At 38.8% G+C, this 16,660-nt stretch overlaps 2 protein-coding genes across 2 annotated transcripts in view; both read left to right on the top strand.

The window, feature by feature from the left end:
• LOC134286863 (bromodomain-containing protein DDB_G0280777-like) overlaps positions 1 to 6,539 on the top strand; it is a 31,730-nt gene extending 25,191 nt beyond the window's left edge. The window contains exon 5 of the mRNA XM_062848554.1: positions 4,063 to 6,539. Within this exon, the coding sequence (XP_062704538.1) occupies positions 4,063 to 4,559 (497 nt within the window). The 3' untranslated portion in view covers positions 4,560 to 6,539. The remainder of the gene's footprint in view (positions 1 to 4,062) is intronic.
• Positions 1 to 16,660, top strand: part of LOC134286862 (tetra-peptide repeat homeobox protein 1-like) — a 265,454-nt gene that overhangs the window by 108,902 nt on the left and 139,892 nt on the right. The gene's annotated exons all lie outside the window — the stretch shown is intronic.

The raw sequence follows: 16,660 nt of genomic DNA, 5'->3' as shown, positions 1-16,660 counted from the left end.
CCGTAAGCATGGATCCAGGGTGTAGGGAATCAGTGATCAGCTGTTCGTAAAGTGGCCAGTTGGTTTTCTCGAAGATCCACCTCCTTCGGCATATCTTTAAATAGTTTTTAGTGTTTTTCAAAGTGAATTTACATTTCTTTAAAATCATTGAAAAATTGATGTTTTAGTTACCTTTCTGAAGTCATTGATTATTTTGTATTGAATCGCTACAAATAACATATTTTAAATTTTCCCAAATCATTCTATCGAAGAAGAATAGTTTAAGGGAATCGAATACACTCTAAAATGATTTTCTCTAAAATTACACGGAAAATAAAATAAATATATTTCAACAATAATCATAAAATCTCAAAAAGTTTTCGTCTCAAAAAATCCGTATCCCAAATAGACTTCCTGGAAAAATATAAAAGTGTGGGGATGTTCAAAAATAAAAATTAGAAAAAACAAAAACTGAAATTCACAAAATCGAGAATTAAAAAGAATCATCTATCAAAACATGTTTAAATCGATTTTAGATGACGAAAAATGATATTCAGGTCAAAATCAAAAATTTGGGTATTTGAGGGTTAAGAATTCCTCCTGCAAAATATTCAGGAACAGCTCGTGCACTTTTTTTTTTGGAAATACATCGGCATTTATATTTTGAAAGTTTGTTGAAATTATTTAAGTATTTTCACTAATGAATTGCTTAGAGACATCTTAAACAATTTCTCCAGGATTTTTAATAGTTTTTCTAAAAATTGCTTTGACATTTTTTTTCTTTTTTCAAAAATTTCTCTGACGATTAGTTTAAAAGTTGACCCGGCATTTTCTAAATTTCTGCAGCAGGTCATTTATTGAGGAATTTTACGGTACTTTTTTCAGTTTCTTCCGGCAAATAATTAAGAAACGTTTCCGATTATTGCTTTTAGAAGTTCCTCTTTCAATTCTCTTAGAAACTTCTTTGGACATTTCTAAAGTAACGCCTATTCAACGAAAGTTCTGCATATTGGACGCAGCGACAAAAATTTTCATAACAGCGGGGAAGGAAAATAAAGTACCGCTTTCGGATTTTTTAGAAATTTTTCTGGTAATTATTTTAGAAAATCCTTTGAAAATTCCATAAATTACTCTTCTTTTTTTATATTGTGTACTTCAGATTTCTCAAACACTATAGTCATTTTTCCTATAATTTTTTGAAGTTTTTAAACTTTATTATGGTTTTGGTACGTATTTTTTAAAGTTTCTGGAAATTTCCTTAGTTATTCCTCTAATAACTCCTTTAGGGTTTTAAAGAATTTTGCTAAAAAATGCTTTGGCGTTCCTCTGGAAATTGTTTTTCAGGAAATGACAATGATTTTAGGAATTTTTCCAACAACTAGCTCAGGAGTTTGCCCGGCAATTTTTCAATTTTTCAATTCCTATAGCAAATTATTTATGAATTTTCCTGTATTTTTGAGAATTCCTCGGTATTTAGTTTTTGAGTTTCTGGAAATTTCGTTAATAATTTCTCTAATCATTTATTTAAGAACTTTTTCGATAATTTCTATAGGGTTTTATGAAATTTTTCTGGAAATTGGTTTGGTATTTTTTTCAACAAAACTGCTTTGTTTTTGGAATCTCTCCAACATTTACTTCAGGAGTTTGTCCGGCAAATTTCTTCTGTAATCAATTTTGATATATCCCAGTATTTTTTTCAGAGTTTCTTTCGGCAAATGATTCACAAACTTTCCCGGTAATTTCTTCCGAAATTTCTATAGCTATTCTTTTAAAAATTTCTTTGGTAACGCCCCAAGGTTTTTTTCAAAAATTTCTTTGTTTTTTTTAATTTCTTTAGTAACTTCTCTGCATTTTCCGTCAGGTTTCTCAAGTGATTACTTTAGTCATTTTTTCAACATTTTTTTAGAAGCTATTGACACATTTTTCCTGGTTTAATGTACATTTAAGGTTGAAGGATTCGTCATTGATAAAATCGTCGTCATCAGAAATTCGAAAGCAGTTTTCTCACTCAAGACTTGAATGATTGCATTGAAAATGTATTCACTAGAGTGGGTCATCGTTTATATGGAAAAATGAAAAATTCAATGGTATCCCATCAGATCAAAGTTTTTTGATCCCATTTCAGGACCCAAATAAGTGTGCAAAATTTGGGCACGATCGGTTATGTCCATGTTTTGCGCATCGCGTTTGAAGTTTGTATGAGATTTTACATGGGAAAACACACTTTTTTGCATTTCTCTCATGGCAAGCTCGAACTTTTCTAAAACTGTGTAACCGATAAAGTGAAAACATAGGCTAGGGTGTCCTGAAAAACTTTGTCGAAGACCGTGAAGTGATCTGATGCTTATGAAATAAGTTATAGCGTTGGCATTGCTTGCCGAAACAGCATGATTTTGTTGCTATTGTTATTCCTTTCCATGTTAAAACATAAACACATGCATGCGGTTCGTTGGTTACAACTATTTTTACAAGCATCAGATCGTTTTGCGGTCTTTGACAAAGTTTTTCAAAACATCCTAGGCTATCAGTTACAGTATTGGTTAAAAAGTTTCAGACAAACTTTTTCAACTTATAACAAAAAAGCAAAAAAAGTATGTTTTCCCATACAAAATCCCATACAAACTTCAATTGCAATGCGCAAAGTGTAGACGCAACCAATTGTGCTCAAATTTTGCATGTATACTCAGGACCCGAAACGGAACCAAAAAAGCTTTGATCTGAGTAAACGGTTCCGATGACCCACGCTAGTATTCACTGTACTCCATTCTGCACCCGCAATACAGTGAATAAAGGGTGATACGGTCAAAATTTGGTCACACATTTTTTATCATAACTTTAGACTGCGTACACCAAAACAGCTGGATTTTGGACCCGTAATGCTACATTATATGTAGCTTATACCATAAAATTTTCATCAAAATCGATTAAGTATTGGTTGATATATAGATAAAACTATCGACCTACCTTTTTAAAATCTTGTACAAAGGCGCTCCATAGTAAATTTTCGGAAATTTAAGGTCAGTAAAGCACACTTTTGATTATAGAACTACCAATACTGCTCCGATTTTTATCAAAATTTTACAGTATAATACTATTATGAAAATATGTTCTTGGTAAAATTTTGAGCCATTTTGTATGAATACTTTCAAAGTTGTACCAGTTTGAATATGAAAAAAAACTGACCGGGTGCCACTTAAGCAAATAAAACTTTGTAACGGCTGGATCAAATTGAATGAAATTTTTACACAACATTTTGATATGCATACTTCACACACAGGAAAGTTTTCATTGAGATCGGTTAAGTATCTCTGGCTCTATAAATAAAACAGTAAAAATGTGTTCTTATTTGTAAATCCAAATTTCAAAATTGCAGATCTCAGGGTTCAACAATATCTCCGCAAATACTAGACCGATTTTGATGAAAATTTTATGGTACAAGCTACATATAATGCACCATTACTGATTCAAAAATCAGCTGTTTTGGTGTACGCAGTCTAAAGTTATGAAAAAAATTGTGTGACCAAAATTTGACTTGACTTGACAAAATTTGACAAAATTTGACCACCTAAACAAATATAACTTTGTAACGGCTGGATCATATTGAATGAAATTTTTACACAACATTTTGATATGTATATTTTACATACAGAAAAATTTTCATTGAAATTGGTTCAGTATTTCCGGCTCTATAAATAAAAAAGTAAAAGTGTGTTCTTATTTTTTAACCCTCTTTGTACAAAATTTAAAAATTGCAGTTTTCAGGATTCACAATATCTCCGCAAATACTAGACCGATTTTGATGAAAATTTTATGGTATAAGCTATATATAATGTACCATTACTGGTCCAAAAATCAGCTGTTTTGATGTACGCAGTCTCAAGTTATGAAACAAATTGTGTGACCAAATTTTGACCGTATCACCCTTTACATTTTCATTGCGGAAATTTCATCTTTGAACGAGAAAACTGCTTTCGAATTTTTAATGATGACGATTTTGTCAATGACGAATCCTTCAACCTTAAATGCAGGTGTTTTCGGTGATAACAGCTATCTAATAATTTCTTGCTTTTTGTTTCATTCCAGGTGATGCCTCCAAAGGCGACCAACAGTTGGTAGTATCAATGGAGTTCAACGGTGTCCAGTACGAGGGCGTCCTATTCGCCAACCCGCCCCCTTCTTCATCGTCGCCCAACTCTCGCTCCTCATCGTCGTCGCAGCATAAAATGACCACCGCCGGATCAACATCCCACCCGAACAACGCCAGCAGTAGTTCCATCAGCAATGGCGCCAGCGGGGCTCTCCCATCACATCACATGCTACACCACCAGCTAGCATCACCCTCGTCCAGCGGCGGCGGCGGTCTCCTGGTCGCGGCCCCCAGCAGCGGTGTTCCCATGTCGGCGGCATCTTCACCCGTCGGTAGCACCAGCAGCCACACATCCCACACCTCGATTGCATCTCCCATCGTTTCGCCGGTCAAAACCGGCGGTAGCTCGTCGATAGGCGCCGGTGATGAACCGGTTGGAAGTGGCTCGATGGGCCTGGCGTCGCTGGTGACGCCCCGGCCACTTGTGTCCTAAGAGTGTGATTAGTTTTATTGCGACTCTCTGTTTTTATTTTAGTTTAGTGGAACGGTTCTCCCTTGTTGGGAGAATGCTTTTATAGTTTAAAAACGCGCTTTCTTCCTTTCCTAGTAAAAAGGGAAGAAAGTCGCCCCCATCTCGCAATCCTTATCCTTATATTTTGGGCTCTCGAATGTTGCATTTTTTCGTTCTTATCATTAGGCAATTGAACAACTTTTTTTATTACTTAAATCCTAGTTTAAGCACATACCCTAATAGAACCCTGACTTGATTTTAGTACGATAATAACATAAAATGAGCAGCAAAATTTTTGTCAGTGTGTTGAAAGCTTTCAAACTGCGAATCCAAGCATGCGCCGCGACGCATCGGTTATGATGCCTGGTTGAAACTGAAGGTGGCAGCACTGCATCGTGCGGCATGAAAAGCTCCGTGAGCCTGGTGTGAACCGATTCACTTTCGGCGAAACGGTAACCGGAAGGCGTCGCAGTACACTGAACGAAAGCAACACTTTTGAACCAAAAATTATTTTTAATTTTTTAATATATTTTTTTTAATACGAAAATTGAACAAAATGTTACAACCGGAATCGTCATGCCAGGAAAGTAAGCAGCAATCTATCATTTGGCAGCAGTGTGGTAGCGCAGCAAAGGTGTAAATGTGAGAAGCTTGTAGGTGGTAGATGGCTCTGTTAGTTAATATAACCCTATCAGTTTAGACATAGATTTTTAACAGCTTGCTTAGATGGATAAACGATGTGATTATTTTTCTACACTTGACTAGATGTAGTATTCTAAGCAGCTCAGCTAGTGAGAAAGTTACTTTTCTCGTTTCGTTCGTTCAAGTAGCTTGTTTCGTTTTGATAGGCGCGTATTGCAGCAAAGTAGATTCGTAGAGTTGTACATAGGTTCATGTGTAAGTTCAAAACCTAATAATCCTACTTAAAACGAATTCATAATCTCTCTTAAAAGCATAAGGTAGAACTCATGTATATCGCATTATAACGAGCTGAAGATCTGTAGGAATGCTGAAAATTTGACATGTCTCATTCTCACAAAACTGAAAAATGGGAAACCGAACAAAACTCGCTAATATATGCTGCTACTAGTATAAAGATAAAAAAAACGATACTTAGATTTAGGCAAAGCACCCCCTTCCGGATCGATTGAAGTGCAAAATTTTATCTCTTACCTTTTTGTTGTTAGAAAACTCGTTTCCGGATAGGAAAGGTATGTTAATGCTAGAAACCCTACGAAAAAAAAATCTCTTGCAATATAAGTTTAAGGTAAATTACCCCAGAAAAAAAAAAACAGCAAAACACACAAACACAAAAATGTTTTAAAAACAAATACGAATGAGTAGTTTCATTAGTGGACAGTAGTAGAAGCTAGGTTTTAGTTGCAATTCGCTGACTATATATTATCCATTGTTTTGTGACTGTAGGTATTTCCTATTTTTACTAGATTTATACCTTCACATTTAAATTAATATATATTTTACCTTGGCTGAGAGAGAAAAACAAAATGAACAATTATCTATTTAAAATGAACAAAACGGCGCCGGCAATTCGGTGGCGCCCCCCGTAGAAGTTAGAGAGCAGAAAAGACATCATCGTCATCATGACCACGCGCTTGGAAGCATCACAAACACATACCACCCGAAATCGAAACAGTTTTACACGACTCACAGTTAACGTTGATGCATGTAAATCTTAATCAAAATATGCTAACTTGAAAACCAAAACGTCTGTCACATAGACCTCCGCCAGTAGCCTGGAGCGAAGATGAACTGTCAAAATTTGTGCACGGAAAGTCTTAGAATTGAATGTCAAACACAACACAATGACCATTGATAATGGATAATAGAACAATATGTTTTAAAATAAGTCGTTGTTTCTGGGAGACACATACATATTCGTAGATTCTTATCACATCCCTCGTACAGTGCATGTTTTGTCATACTAAGTTCCCGTTTGTGTGGCTCCGTGGTCTTGCGGCATTTAGTCGCATCGTGCTGAGAAGCGCGGGTTCGATTACCGCCGCAGCTGTTGGGAAAAGTTTCCGGCTGTGTCACTGGGCGTTGCATGCTAGTCTGTTATCTAGTGTCGTGCTTCCTTCAAAGAGCCAATAGCTCACTGGAAGCAATGAACTTACTCTCCATGTTGCTTAACAATAGCGAAGAACCTGAGATGAAGCAAGGGCACACATATGGTAGAAGTGGTACACGCAGGTATCAACTAAAGCAACAATGAGGGTGTCTAAGTTCAAGTTCGCGGTCGTTAAAAGAACTTCTTTTAATAAGAATTCTATTAAATTTTTTTGGGCATAAATTTCGTGCCTGCTACACGATATACATTCGCAGAAAAGGTCAAGTGGTATATTAACAGGGTATTTACTACAGTCCCGATTCGTTCGTTGGCGGCTCGTTAGATGGGCTGTCTCGATGGTTGGATGTTCGCTGGTTGGGGCAAAACCCAACTAAAAAGCACTGTCAATGTCAAAATCGATGTCAAAATGAGTTTGACGTCTGACCGTCGTCGCATCGCAGCTCCTATATACAGACCGTTTGCGCAAGTATGCGAGTGTTACGTGACGTATTTCTCGTCACTTGCGTTTGTCTAGAGCATTTTGATCAGTTGTCAGTTGCCCCAACGAACGAACACGATTCGCTAATCGGGGCGCAGTCGTGACCCAACGAGCGAATCCTCACTGTACCTGAAAAAAACCTGGAAAACCGGAAATCCTCAGGGAATTTAATTTAACAGGGAAAAACCTGGAATACTCAGGGAAAATCTTCACTACTCAAGGAAATTTTGCAGCGATTTAAAATTAAACATTGGCTCGTACAAGGGTCGTATGAATAAAAAAAACTTTACTTCTTGTTGATCAGCTCAGAAATAGAGTCAACAAAGTTTACTACATTGTAGGTAAGAATAAAAAAAAGTTGTTTAAGAGTAGCTTTAGTGTGTGCATCAAGAAATTTTACTACACGGATTTTTCCAGAAATTCCATCAGGGTTTGTTCTGGAACATATTTAGAAATACCTTTTGGAATGCCTCCCAGGATTTCTTACATAACTCCTGTAGATTTTTGCACGCTATTTTTCTTGGTATTGGTTTCTGAAGTCCTCCCAGAGATTCTTTCGGATTCCTATTTGCAAGAAGTCTTACCGGGATTCTTCCAAAATTCCTTATTTTCGACTGATTTCTTTTGGAGCAGTTCTTACTAGGAATCCTTCAAAAATTCTAACTTTGGTATGTACCTTCATGAATTCATCTAGGGTTTTCTCCTGACATTCTTGTTGGAATTCTTCCGGGATTCCTCCAGAGTACCTTTACCAATTCTTCCAAGGATTTCTCTTAGTATTCTTTTAGGGATTCATCCAAGTACAGTGAGGATTCGCTCGTTGGGTCACGACTGCGCCCCGATTAGCGAATCGTGTTCGTTCGTTGGGGCAACTGACAACTGATCAAAATGCTCTAGACAAACGCAAGTGACGAGAAATACGTCACGTAACACTCGCATACTTGCGCAAACGGTCTGTATATAGGAGCTGCGATGCGACGACGGTCAGACGTCAAACTCATTTTGACATCGATTTTGACATTGACAGTGCTTTTTAGTTGGGTTTTGCCCCAACCAGCGAACATCCAACCATCGAGACAGCCCATCTAACGAGCCGCCAACGAACGAATCGGGACTGTATTTATTCAAGGAAGTCCTCTTAGGATTTTTCCAGGAGTTCATTATGGAGATTCTAACAACAATTCCCCCTAGGATTTTTCTCGAAATTCCCATTATGATACCACCCGGAATGGAACGGATTTTTTCTAAGAAAATCTTGATAAAGTTCTAGCAGAAGTTCTTTAGGTTATTTCTCCAGGAATTCCCTCAAAGATTGGATCTAAATAGGTACTCCAGGAACTCTTCTTGACCTTCCTCAAGCAAAACTGTTTGAGTCCATAATCAACGACAATGTATTCTCACAACTAATGCCATTAATAACTAATCAACAACACGGTTTTGTTAGAGGACGGTCAACGGCAACTAATTTAGTAAATTTTGTAACATTCGCGCTGGATGTAATGGATAGAGAAAATTATGTTGAAGCTTTGTATACTGATTTTAGTAAAGCATTTGATAGAGTGGATATAAGTTTGTTGCTTTACAAGTTGTCTAAATTAGGATTCAACCCTAGGTTACTTAAATGGATCGAGTCTTACTTAACTGATAGAACTCAAAGAGTATGATTTAAAGGAAACTTGTCTAAAACTGTAAATGTAACATCTGGTGTTCCACAAGGCTCACATCTTGGTCCATTGTTGTTTATTTTGTTTGTGAATGATGTTGAATACGTTGTCAAGTAAAGCCTGTATCCGCAATAATCGGGACACAAAAGTATGGCAGTAACTCTGTACTGAGTCAATAAAAATTGACCAAAAAATAACTGAGAACTCTTTGATGTATGTTTATTATTTGAGCAAAATTTTATTAAAATCGATGCATTACTTTTAACTGTGGATGAGAAACAAACAGACGATGTTTTTAAGATTTTGTACAATCATCACCAATTTTCATTCGCATACTAGATGGTTCTTTTCCCCTACAATTCAAAGTTCTGTGAGGATAATTATGAAACTTCGTGAGCAGTTATGATTCTTATAGAGACACTTTCTTGCAAAATTTCATCAACTTTTATCAATTGGTTTGAAAGTTACTGGTGTTGATAGGGGATAGTGTTAGTGAAAATGTTTCATGTTTTTTATGTGCGATGTTTGCCCATTCATAGTTTTTGAATATCTCTGTCAATTTTCATGAAATTTTCACAGAAGGTAGTTGATTATGTGTATATTATGCTTGCAAAATTTGATGATTGTTGGTGTAGTACTTTCAACAATACAATCGAAACAATAAGGGGTGCTCACTAATTGTTGTCTGAAGGGCTAAAATCACGGTCAGCCCCAATATATGTTTCGACTATAAAATTGTTGATAGTGCATCGATTTTTTTGAAATTTTGCCTACGTAAGTAAAGTAGATTGAGAGGTTTGTGTTCAAAATTTCAGTCATTTTCTTTATCAAATTCAAAAGTTACAGCGCTGACAAGCTAAACCAGGGGCTGTACAAAATTCAATTGCTCGCGTTCTACTGTTTCATTGCTACAACAAAAGGTACTTCACCGATTCACATGAAATTTTGCAGGTGAAATGAACACATCTTAAGATATTATCAGGCAAAATTTGAGCAATTTTAATGTATCTATTGCAGAGTTACAGCCATATTTCTGTGTCCCGATTATTGCGGATACAGGCTTTATCTTCAAGTTTCTATATACGCAGACGATATGAAACTTTTCATGGAGATGCGTAAAGCATCTGATCTCGAAATATTTCAAAATGAAATTGATATTTTCTTCAGCTGTTGTGGCAAAAATCTGTTGGAACTTAACGTTAAAAATGCAATTCAATTACATTCACGAGAAAATTAAACATAACTCATAAAGTGGTAACTCTAGGTGAGAAAATTATTGAAAAGCGTAATCTGGTAAGAGATCTAGGCGTTATTCTGGACTTTTGTTGATCATTATAACAATATTACATATAAAGCAAGTAACATGCTCGGGTTCATCAAACGATTTAGTTTTCATTTTAATGATCCTTATACAATTAAAACACTATATGTGACATACGTAAAACCTCTTCTAGAATATTGTAGTGTTGTTTGGGCTCCATATCAGGTTTCACACATTAACCGGATAGAGTCGACCCAAAACAGTTTTTGTTGTTTGCTTTTAGGAAACTAGGCTGAGCTTACTTACCGCTACCATCTTATGCGGCACGGAGCATGTTGATTCATTTAGATAGCCTCGAAAATCGAAGAGATTTTGCCATGGTTGCTTTTATAAATGATGTTATATCAAATAGAATATGCTCCCCCACAATATTGGAAAATTTGAATTTCTCTGCTCCAACTCGTTTATTAAGGAATAGAAACTTATTTTTTTATTAATTACCACAGAACAGACTATACAAAACATGGGCCATTGAATAGAATGATGTCAGATACAATACACATAGTGACAGAATTGATATGACTATGAGTAGAGATATGCTTAAGAAGGCATTTTTTGAGACAAGTAGGGTTAGGTGATAGGTTTAAGCAACTATTGTAATATAGTATACATATAATTGTAAAGGTCTACAAATTGATTGACGACAAGAAATAAATAAATTCCTGTTGTGATTCTTCCAGCAGTTCATCCTAGGACTTCTCCAGAAAATCTAACTGTGATACATACATTCGAAATGCTTTAAGAGAATTCGTTTGGCGGTCTTGTATTAATACTTATGGACAGTATTCCTAGGATTCATTCGGAAAATCCTTCGGTAATTCTACCAGGGATTTTTCCACGATCTCATCTTTGAATTCTTCCAGAGATTTTAAACCAGGATTTCTCCAGAAATTTCTTATTGACTGCCTCATGGAGATTTCAGCCAAGATTTATCCTAAGATCTCCACAAGAGTTTCTCTCAGCATATATCAAAGATGTTGTCGCGGGATTTTTCCTAGAGTTTTTTTTCTTGAATATTTGCCGCGATTCCTTCCCGCATTTGTCTTGGGATTTCCCCAGAAGATCTTCCCGGGATTTGTTCCAGAGTTGCTACAGGAGTTATTCCTAGGATTTCTACTAGAGGGTTCAAAGGGACGTGAAAACTTGAACCATTTGATGGCAAAAGGGGGGGAGGCATTTCTTTTCGAAGTTTCTCAGAAATCTCCGTGAGCTTTCTTCTAGAGTTTCACCCTGGATTTCTACGGGAGTTACAGCTTTGATATTTCCAAAAGGTTCACGCGGGGTTTCTTTTCAAGTTTCTCTCCCAGTTCTCCTGGAACTTTTTTATTTGTCTAATCAACAGGCCCGGCTAAGGTTTTTTTTCTTCTGGGATTACTTCCGGAGCTATTGCTGATATTTCTGCTGATAGTTCTTCCCGTTTTTTGTTCAGAGATTGTTCCAGGCTTTTCTGCGTGACCATTTTACTGGTACTTTAGGGGACAATCATAAAGTACGTCACGCTAAGAGGGGGAAGGGCCCGATCAAAGCCCAACAACAAAATTACAGCAAATCGAAAGCATGATTTGTATTCAGCAACAAATTAATATCACATTTTGATATCAGTTTATTTTCACTTACCTAATTTGATTTCAAATTTTGTTTTCATTTTGCTGTCATTTTAAATTAATGTAAATATTTAGCGTTAGAATAGTTTTAAACCTTTTTGTAAACTAGGGATACTAGGGATATATCATTAGTGCAATTAGATAATTATTACATTAATGATCTATATTTAACGATTTTACATTTTTCTTGCGCTGATAACGAAAACAGTTCTCAATTTGCCATCATCGATAGCAGGAATTGATTTCAATTTGCTATCACAGGAACATTTTTCTGCTCTTGTTTTTTGATGTTTTAACCGTTAAAACGATCAAAACGACAACAACCTGAGTTATCAAAATTTGCAATATCTCAACATCAAAATTAGTTTTCAATTTGCTATCAGACTTTGCTCGGGGGGGTTTTGAACAGTGTGACAAGCAATGTATTAAGTATAGGAAAAAACCCGTACGTAGGGGGAGGGGGGTTGAAAATTCCCATTTGTAGCGTGAAGTACTAAAAGGATGATCTCTTACCAGGTTTGCTGGCATGTCTGAAACGTACTGGAAAAACTTGTAACTAGAAGGCACAAAATGTTGTTAATTGACAAATTAGGAGAATAAATTTGTGAAAAAATATCGCGTTCTGATGGGATTCGAACCCACAACTCCGTATTCGCTAGACCGGCGCTTTAATCATCTTAGCCACAGAACAAGAAAACTCCTATATCAGAAACTCATCTCTCTTTCAGTTTAAATGCCAAATGCAGCTGCAATTTCTGTACATCCGCAATATACCGGTATGTGCCCATTCCTGGGTAGGGGTCGCTTTGTCACTGCGACGTTGCACGCACGGCTCAGATTTCCGACTAGATCGTCGCTGGATGGACCGTGGGTGTTACCCTCCATGAACAATCGCTCCGCAAATGTCGGCTTGTCGAATCGCGAGGTCAGCCAGGTAATAGAGTCTGTTCTTCTTCTTTCATCAACGGAGTTTCTTCAAGAACCAGGATGGCCAAGACGAGAGGTGTAATAACTCCTTCAGTTCAGAGCAATCTCCAGAGATGTTGGAGGGAATCCGCCCCAGGTTTGGACGGTGTTACGAACCTGGCCTAAAAAGTAGATATTACAGAGGTTCCCGGGATGTTTCAGGTTTGCTATGCAGAACTGCCTGGAACACGTTCAATAGTGCAAGTTGGGTGGCTATTGCCGATGCGCTCCTGCATCTGGGAACCTGTACATGTACAAGATTCTCGGAAGTTACTTCCAGAATCGAGTACTAGTTTACGACCCGTCCTCCGTCGGTCAGGCTTAGACATGAGTGGCCTCTGCTGTACATAGTAGCCGTCTCCGTTCTACTCGGTCCATGGCTTTGTGTCTCTGGTTTCGCAATCTGCGAAGGGTCCGCAGATCGTCCTCCACTTGATCGACCCACCTAGCTCGCTGCGCTCCACGTCTTCTAATACCGGTCGAATGACTCTCGAGAACCATTTTAGTCGGGTTGGTTGCTATCCGACACCTGATGACGTGACCCGCCCACCGTAGCCTCCCGATTTTCGCGGTGTGGATGATGGTTTGTTCTCTCATCAGCTGATGTAGCTCGTGGTTCATTCGCCTTCTCCAAGTCCCGTCTTCCATCAGACTCCGCCGTAGTGTAACTCCAAGGGCGCGTTGGTCCTTTGCACGTAGGATCCATGTTTACTGGCCATAGTGGACTACCGGTCTAATCAGCGTTTTGTAGATAGTAAACTTCGTGTTACGGCGAACTTTATTCGATCGTACAGTTCTGCAGAGTCCAAAGTAAGCACGATTTCCTGCCACAATGCGCCTCTGAATTTCTCTGCTGGTGTCGTTGTCGGCGGTCACCAGTGAGCCCAAGTACATGAATTCTTCAACCGCCTCGATTTCATCATCATCGATAGAAATGTGGGGTGGCGGGCGCGGTGATTCCTTCCTGAAGGCCTTTGCCATCATGTATGTACTTTGTCTTCGACACATTGATGACTAATCCGATTCACATGGCTTCAGTCTTTTGTCGGATGTACTTTTCCACCATCGTCCCAAATTCACCAGCTATAATATTAATAACATCAGCGAAACCAAGTATGTAGCTGAACGGACTTCGTGAAAATCGTTCCACTCGTGTTTATCCCCGCTCTCCTAATTACACCCTCTAAAGCAATATTGAACAGCAAACACGTAGCCCTCTGCGAGATTCGAAGGGATTCAAGAGTGTCCCTGAAACTCAAACTACGCACATCACTCGATCCATCGTCGCCGTGATCAATCGTATCAGTTTATCCGGGAATCCGTATTCGTGCATAATCTGCCATAGCTGTTCTCGATCGATTTTATCATACGCCGATTTGGAATCGATGAACAAGTGATATGTGGGCACGTTGTATTCGTGGCATTTCTGCAACACCTGGCGGATGGCGAACATCTGATCCGTTGTAGCGTGTTCACCCATGAATCCAGCCTGATATTGCCCCACGAACTTTCTTGCAATCGGTGATAGACGGCGGCATAAAATTTGAGAGAGTATCTTGTAGGCAGCGCGCAGTAGTGTGTAGTGTTTCCGTGTAAATTGCATTTTGTGTGAATTATATTTAGCGTGTTACACCGATCTGACACCAAAGGACCAAAAATAAATTACGTAAGTGGGTACCGAGGATTGTTCACAATCTGCTAACTTGACTGCGGAATAAATCGCGACCATGACGCCGCTGGTAATACTTCCTCCTTCCAAAAGCTTGGTAATGACCCAGTGCAGTGCTCTCACCAGTGTTTCTCCATCGTATTTTAGAAGCTCGCTTGGTAGTTGATCTGCTCCAGCGGCTTTGTTGTTTTTCAACCGGCCAACCTCCTCCTCAATCTCTTGGAGGTCAGGGGCCGGAAGTCTTTCGTCCTGTGCACATACTCCTAGATCTGATATCACGTCACCTTCGGTACTTGCAACGTCGCCATTGAACTTTCGTGTGTCCTTAGCGCGGTACAGCTCTTCCATCGCTTCGCGATCTCGTTCTTCCTGATGGCGCTTCTTCATCCGGAAGACTGAGTTCTGCATGTTCCGCGCCTGTCTGTAACGTGCCTCATTCGCTCTCGTACGGTGTTGCAGAATTCTCGCCCATGCTGCATTCTTCCCGTTTTACAACTTTTCGCATTCGTCGTCGTACCAGTCATTTCTGTGTGATTCGGAGTCGCGAAGCCTAGTGCTGTAGCCGAGGTACTACCTATGGCGGATCGGATGTCCCTCCAGCCATCTTCAAGTGTAGCTGCGCCAAGCTGCTCTTCCGTTGGTAGGGCCACTGCTAACTGCTGCGCGTAGTCTTGAGCCACTTCTACGTTACGAAGTTGCTCGATGTTGAGCCGCGGCGTTCGACTTCGACGCGTGGTGATAACTGTCGAAAGTTTTGAGCGCATGCATACAGCGACTAAGTAGTGATCCGAATCTATATTCGCATTGCGGTATGTGCGGACATTGGTTATATCCGAGAAGAACTTACCATCGATTAGAACGTGGTCGATTTGGTTTTCTGTTTGATGGTCGGGTGATCTCCAGGTGGCTTTTACTAGTTTACGACACAGAGGTGGATTGGAGGAGCTTTCACATAACCTCAAGAGTCCCGCAAAGCTCCACCCTGGGCTCGGTGTAATGGAATATCATAGGCTAGAGGAACTGGATGAATGTGGATGAATAAAACGAAGAGAAAAAGTAGATCTTCATATAAATAAATATGCTAAATTTGACAGATGCTTCATCCTCATTCACGCTAGGTGAACCAGTTCCTCTAGCCTATGTACGACGAGGTGTTGAGGTTAAAGTACCTGATGAGAGTGGCAATCGTGGGCTTCGGTGACGACATTACGCCGGAGGCCTACGATGAATTGATTTTTTTTCATCTGTATAACGAGATGTTTAGCCCTAGGCTAGTTCATCTCGGGACCCACGCTTTACTTCCCTTCCGAAGGAAGAACTCACATTTTGTGAGTTTGTCGGGAGTGGGATTTGATCCCAGGTCCTCGGCGTGATAGTCAAGTGTTCTAACCATCACACCAGGTCCGCTCCAGGTGAATCGATGGCAGAAGTGTAATTGACAACTGCCCACTTGTGCCGTTCGGGTACTGAGGAATCGACCAAAGCGCACGGACTCACACGATGCAAGTGGACTTGTCCTGCGCTGGCTGCTGTCTTGATCACATCATGTTTGAAGTTCAAAAAATTGATTTCAACTGTCAATTTTCATTTACTTTTGTGGTGATTTCATACTAGTGTATAACAAAAGCCCCGAGTTACCCCACTTTTCTTTCCCCATAATATCGATGCTAGTGGTATTGACATGTGTTGTTGGTCGGGGCTCACCTTTATCTTATTCCGTCGCTCTAAAAACCGCGCCGAAGGCGTTGTACTTGGGTGGATCCGGGACAGAACGTTCCAACGCTTTAGAAGTAGATTCTTTATTCGTTCAATTGCCCATAATTTAACATGCACTAGACTACGTAAACTGAACCTTTCATGCAGACTTTATAAATTTCTGGGTTTTATTCGTAATCTGCTCTGTTCACATCGGTGGTCGGCTTATAACTAACTAGGTAAAGCGAATACAATCGTTTGTACTTCAGCAACTGAAAGTGATCGAGAGATTCGAGATAAAGTGAGAGATGAGAAATTTCTACACAAGCGGTGCTGGCTGTCTAAGCTATGCTTGAAAGTAATCTAAATTCAACAACATGTTTTGGCCAAAAAATTAGATGTCTCCACCTGCTGCTTCACGAGTTATCAAATAAATTGTAGATCACCTTCTTTAGTTATTTCAATAAGAAAAACCTCTAATTTCCGTGATTATTTAGATTTCTGTTATGGAACAATCTTTTTCTTATTTATTTTTGCTAACCTAACGTTCGATTTTTTTTCAGTTTTTTTTACTTGGAAATATTGATCAAAATAGAT

This window comes from Aedes albopictus, chromosome 2, assembly GCF_035046485.1.
Source record: "Aedes albopictus strain Foshan chromosome 2, AalbF5, whole genome shotgun sequence".
NCBI classification, from domain to species: Eukaryota; Metazoa; Arthropoda; class Insecta; order Diptera; family Culicidae; genus Aedes; species Aedes albopictus.
The sequence above is the reverse complement of the archived record's forward strand: the minus strand, read 5'-3'. Positions and strand labels throughout refer to the sequence as shown.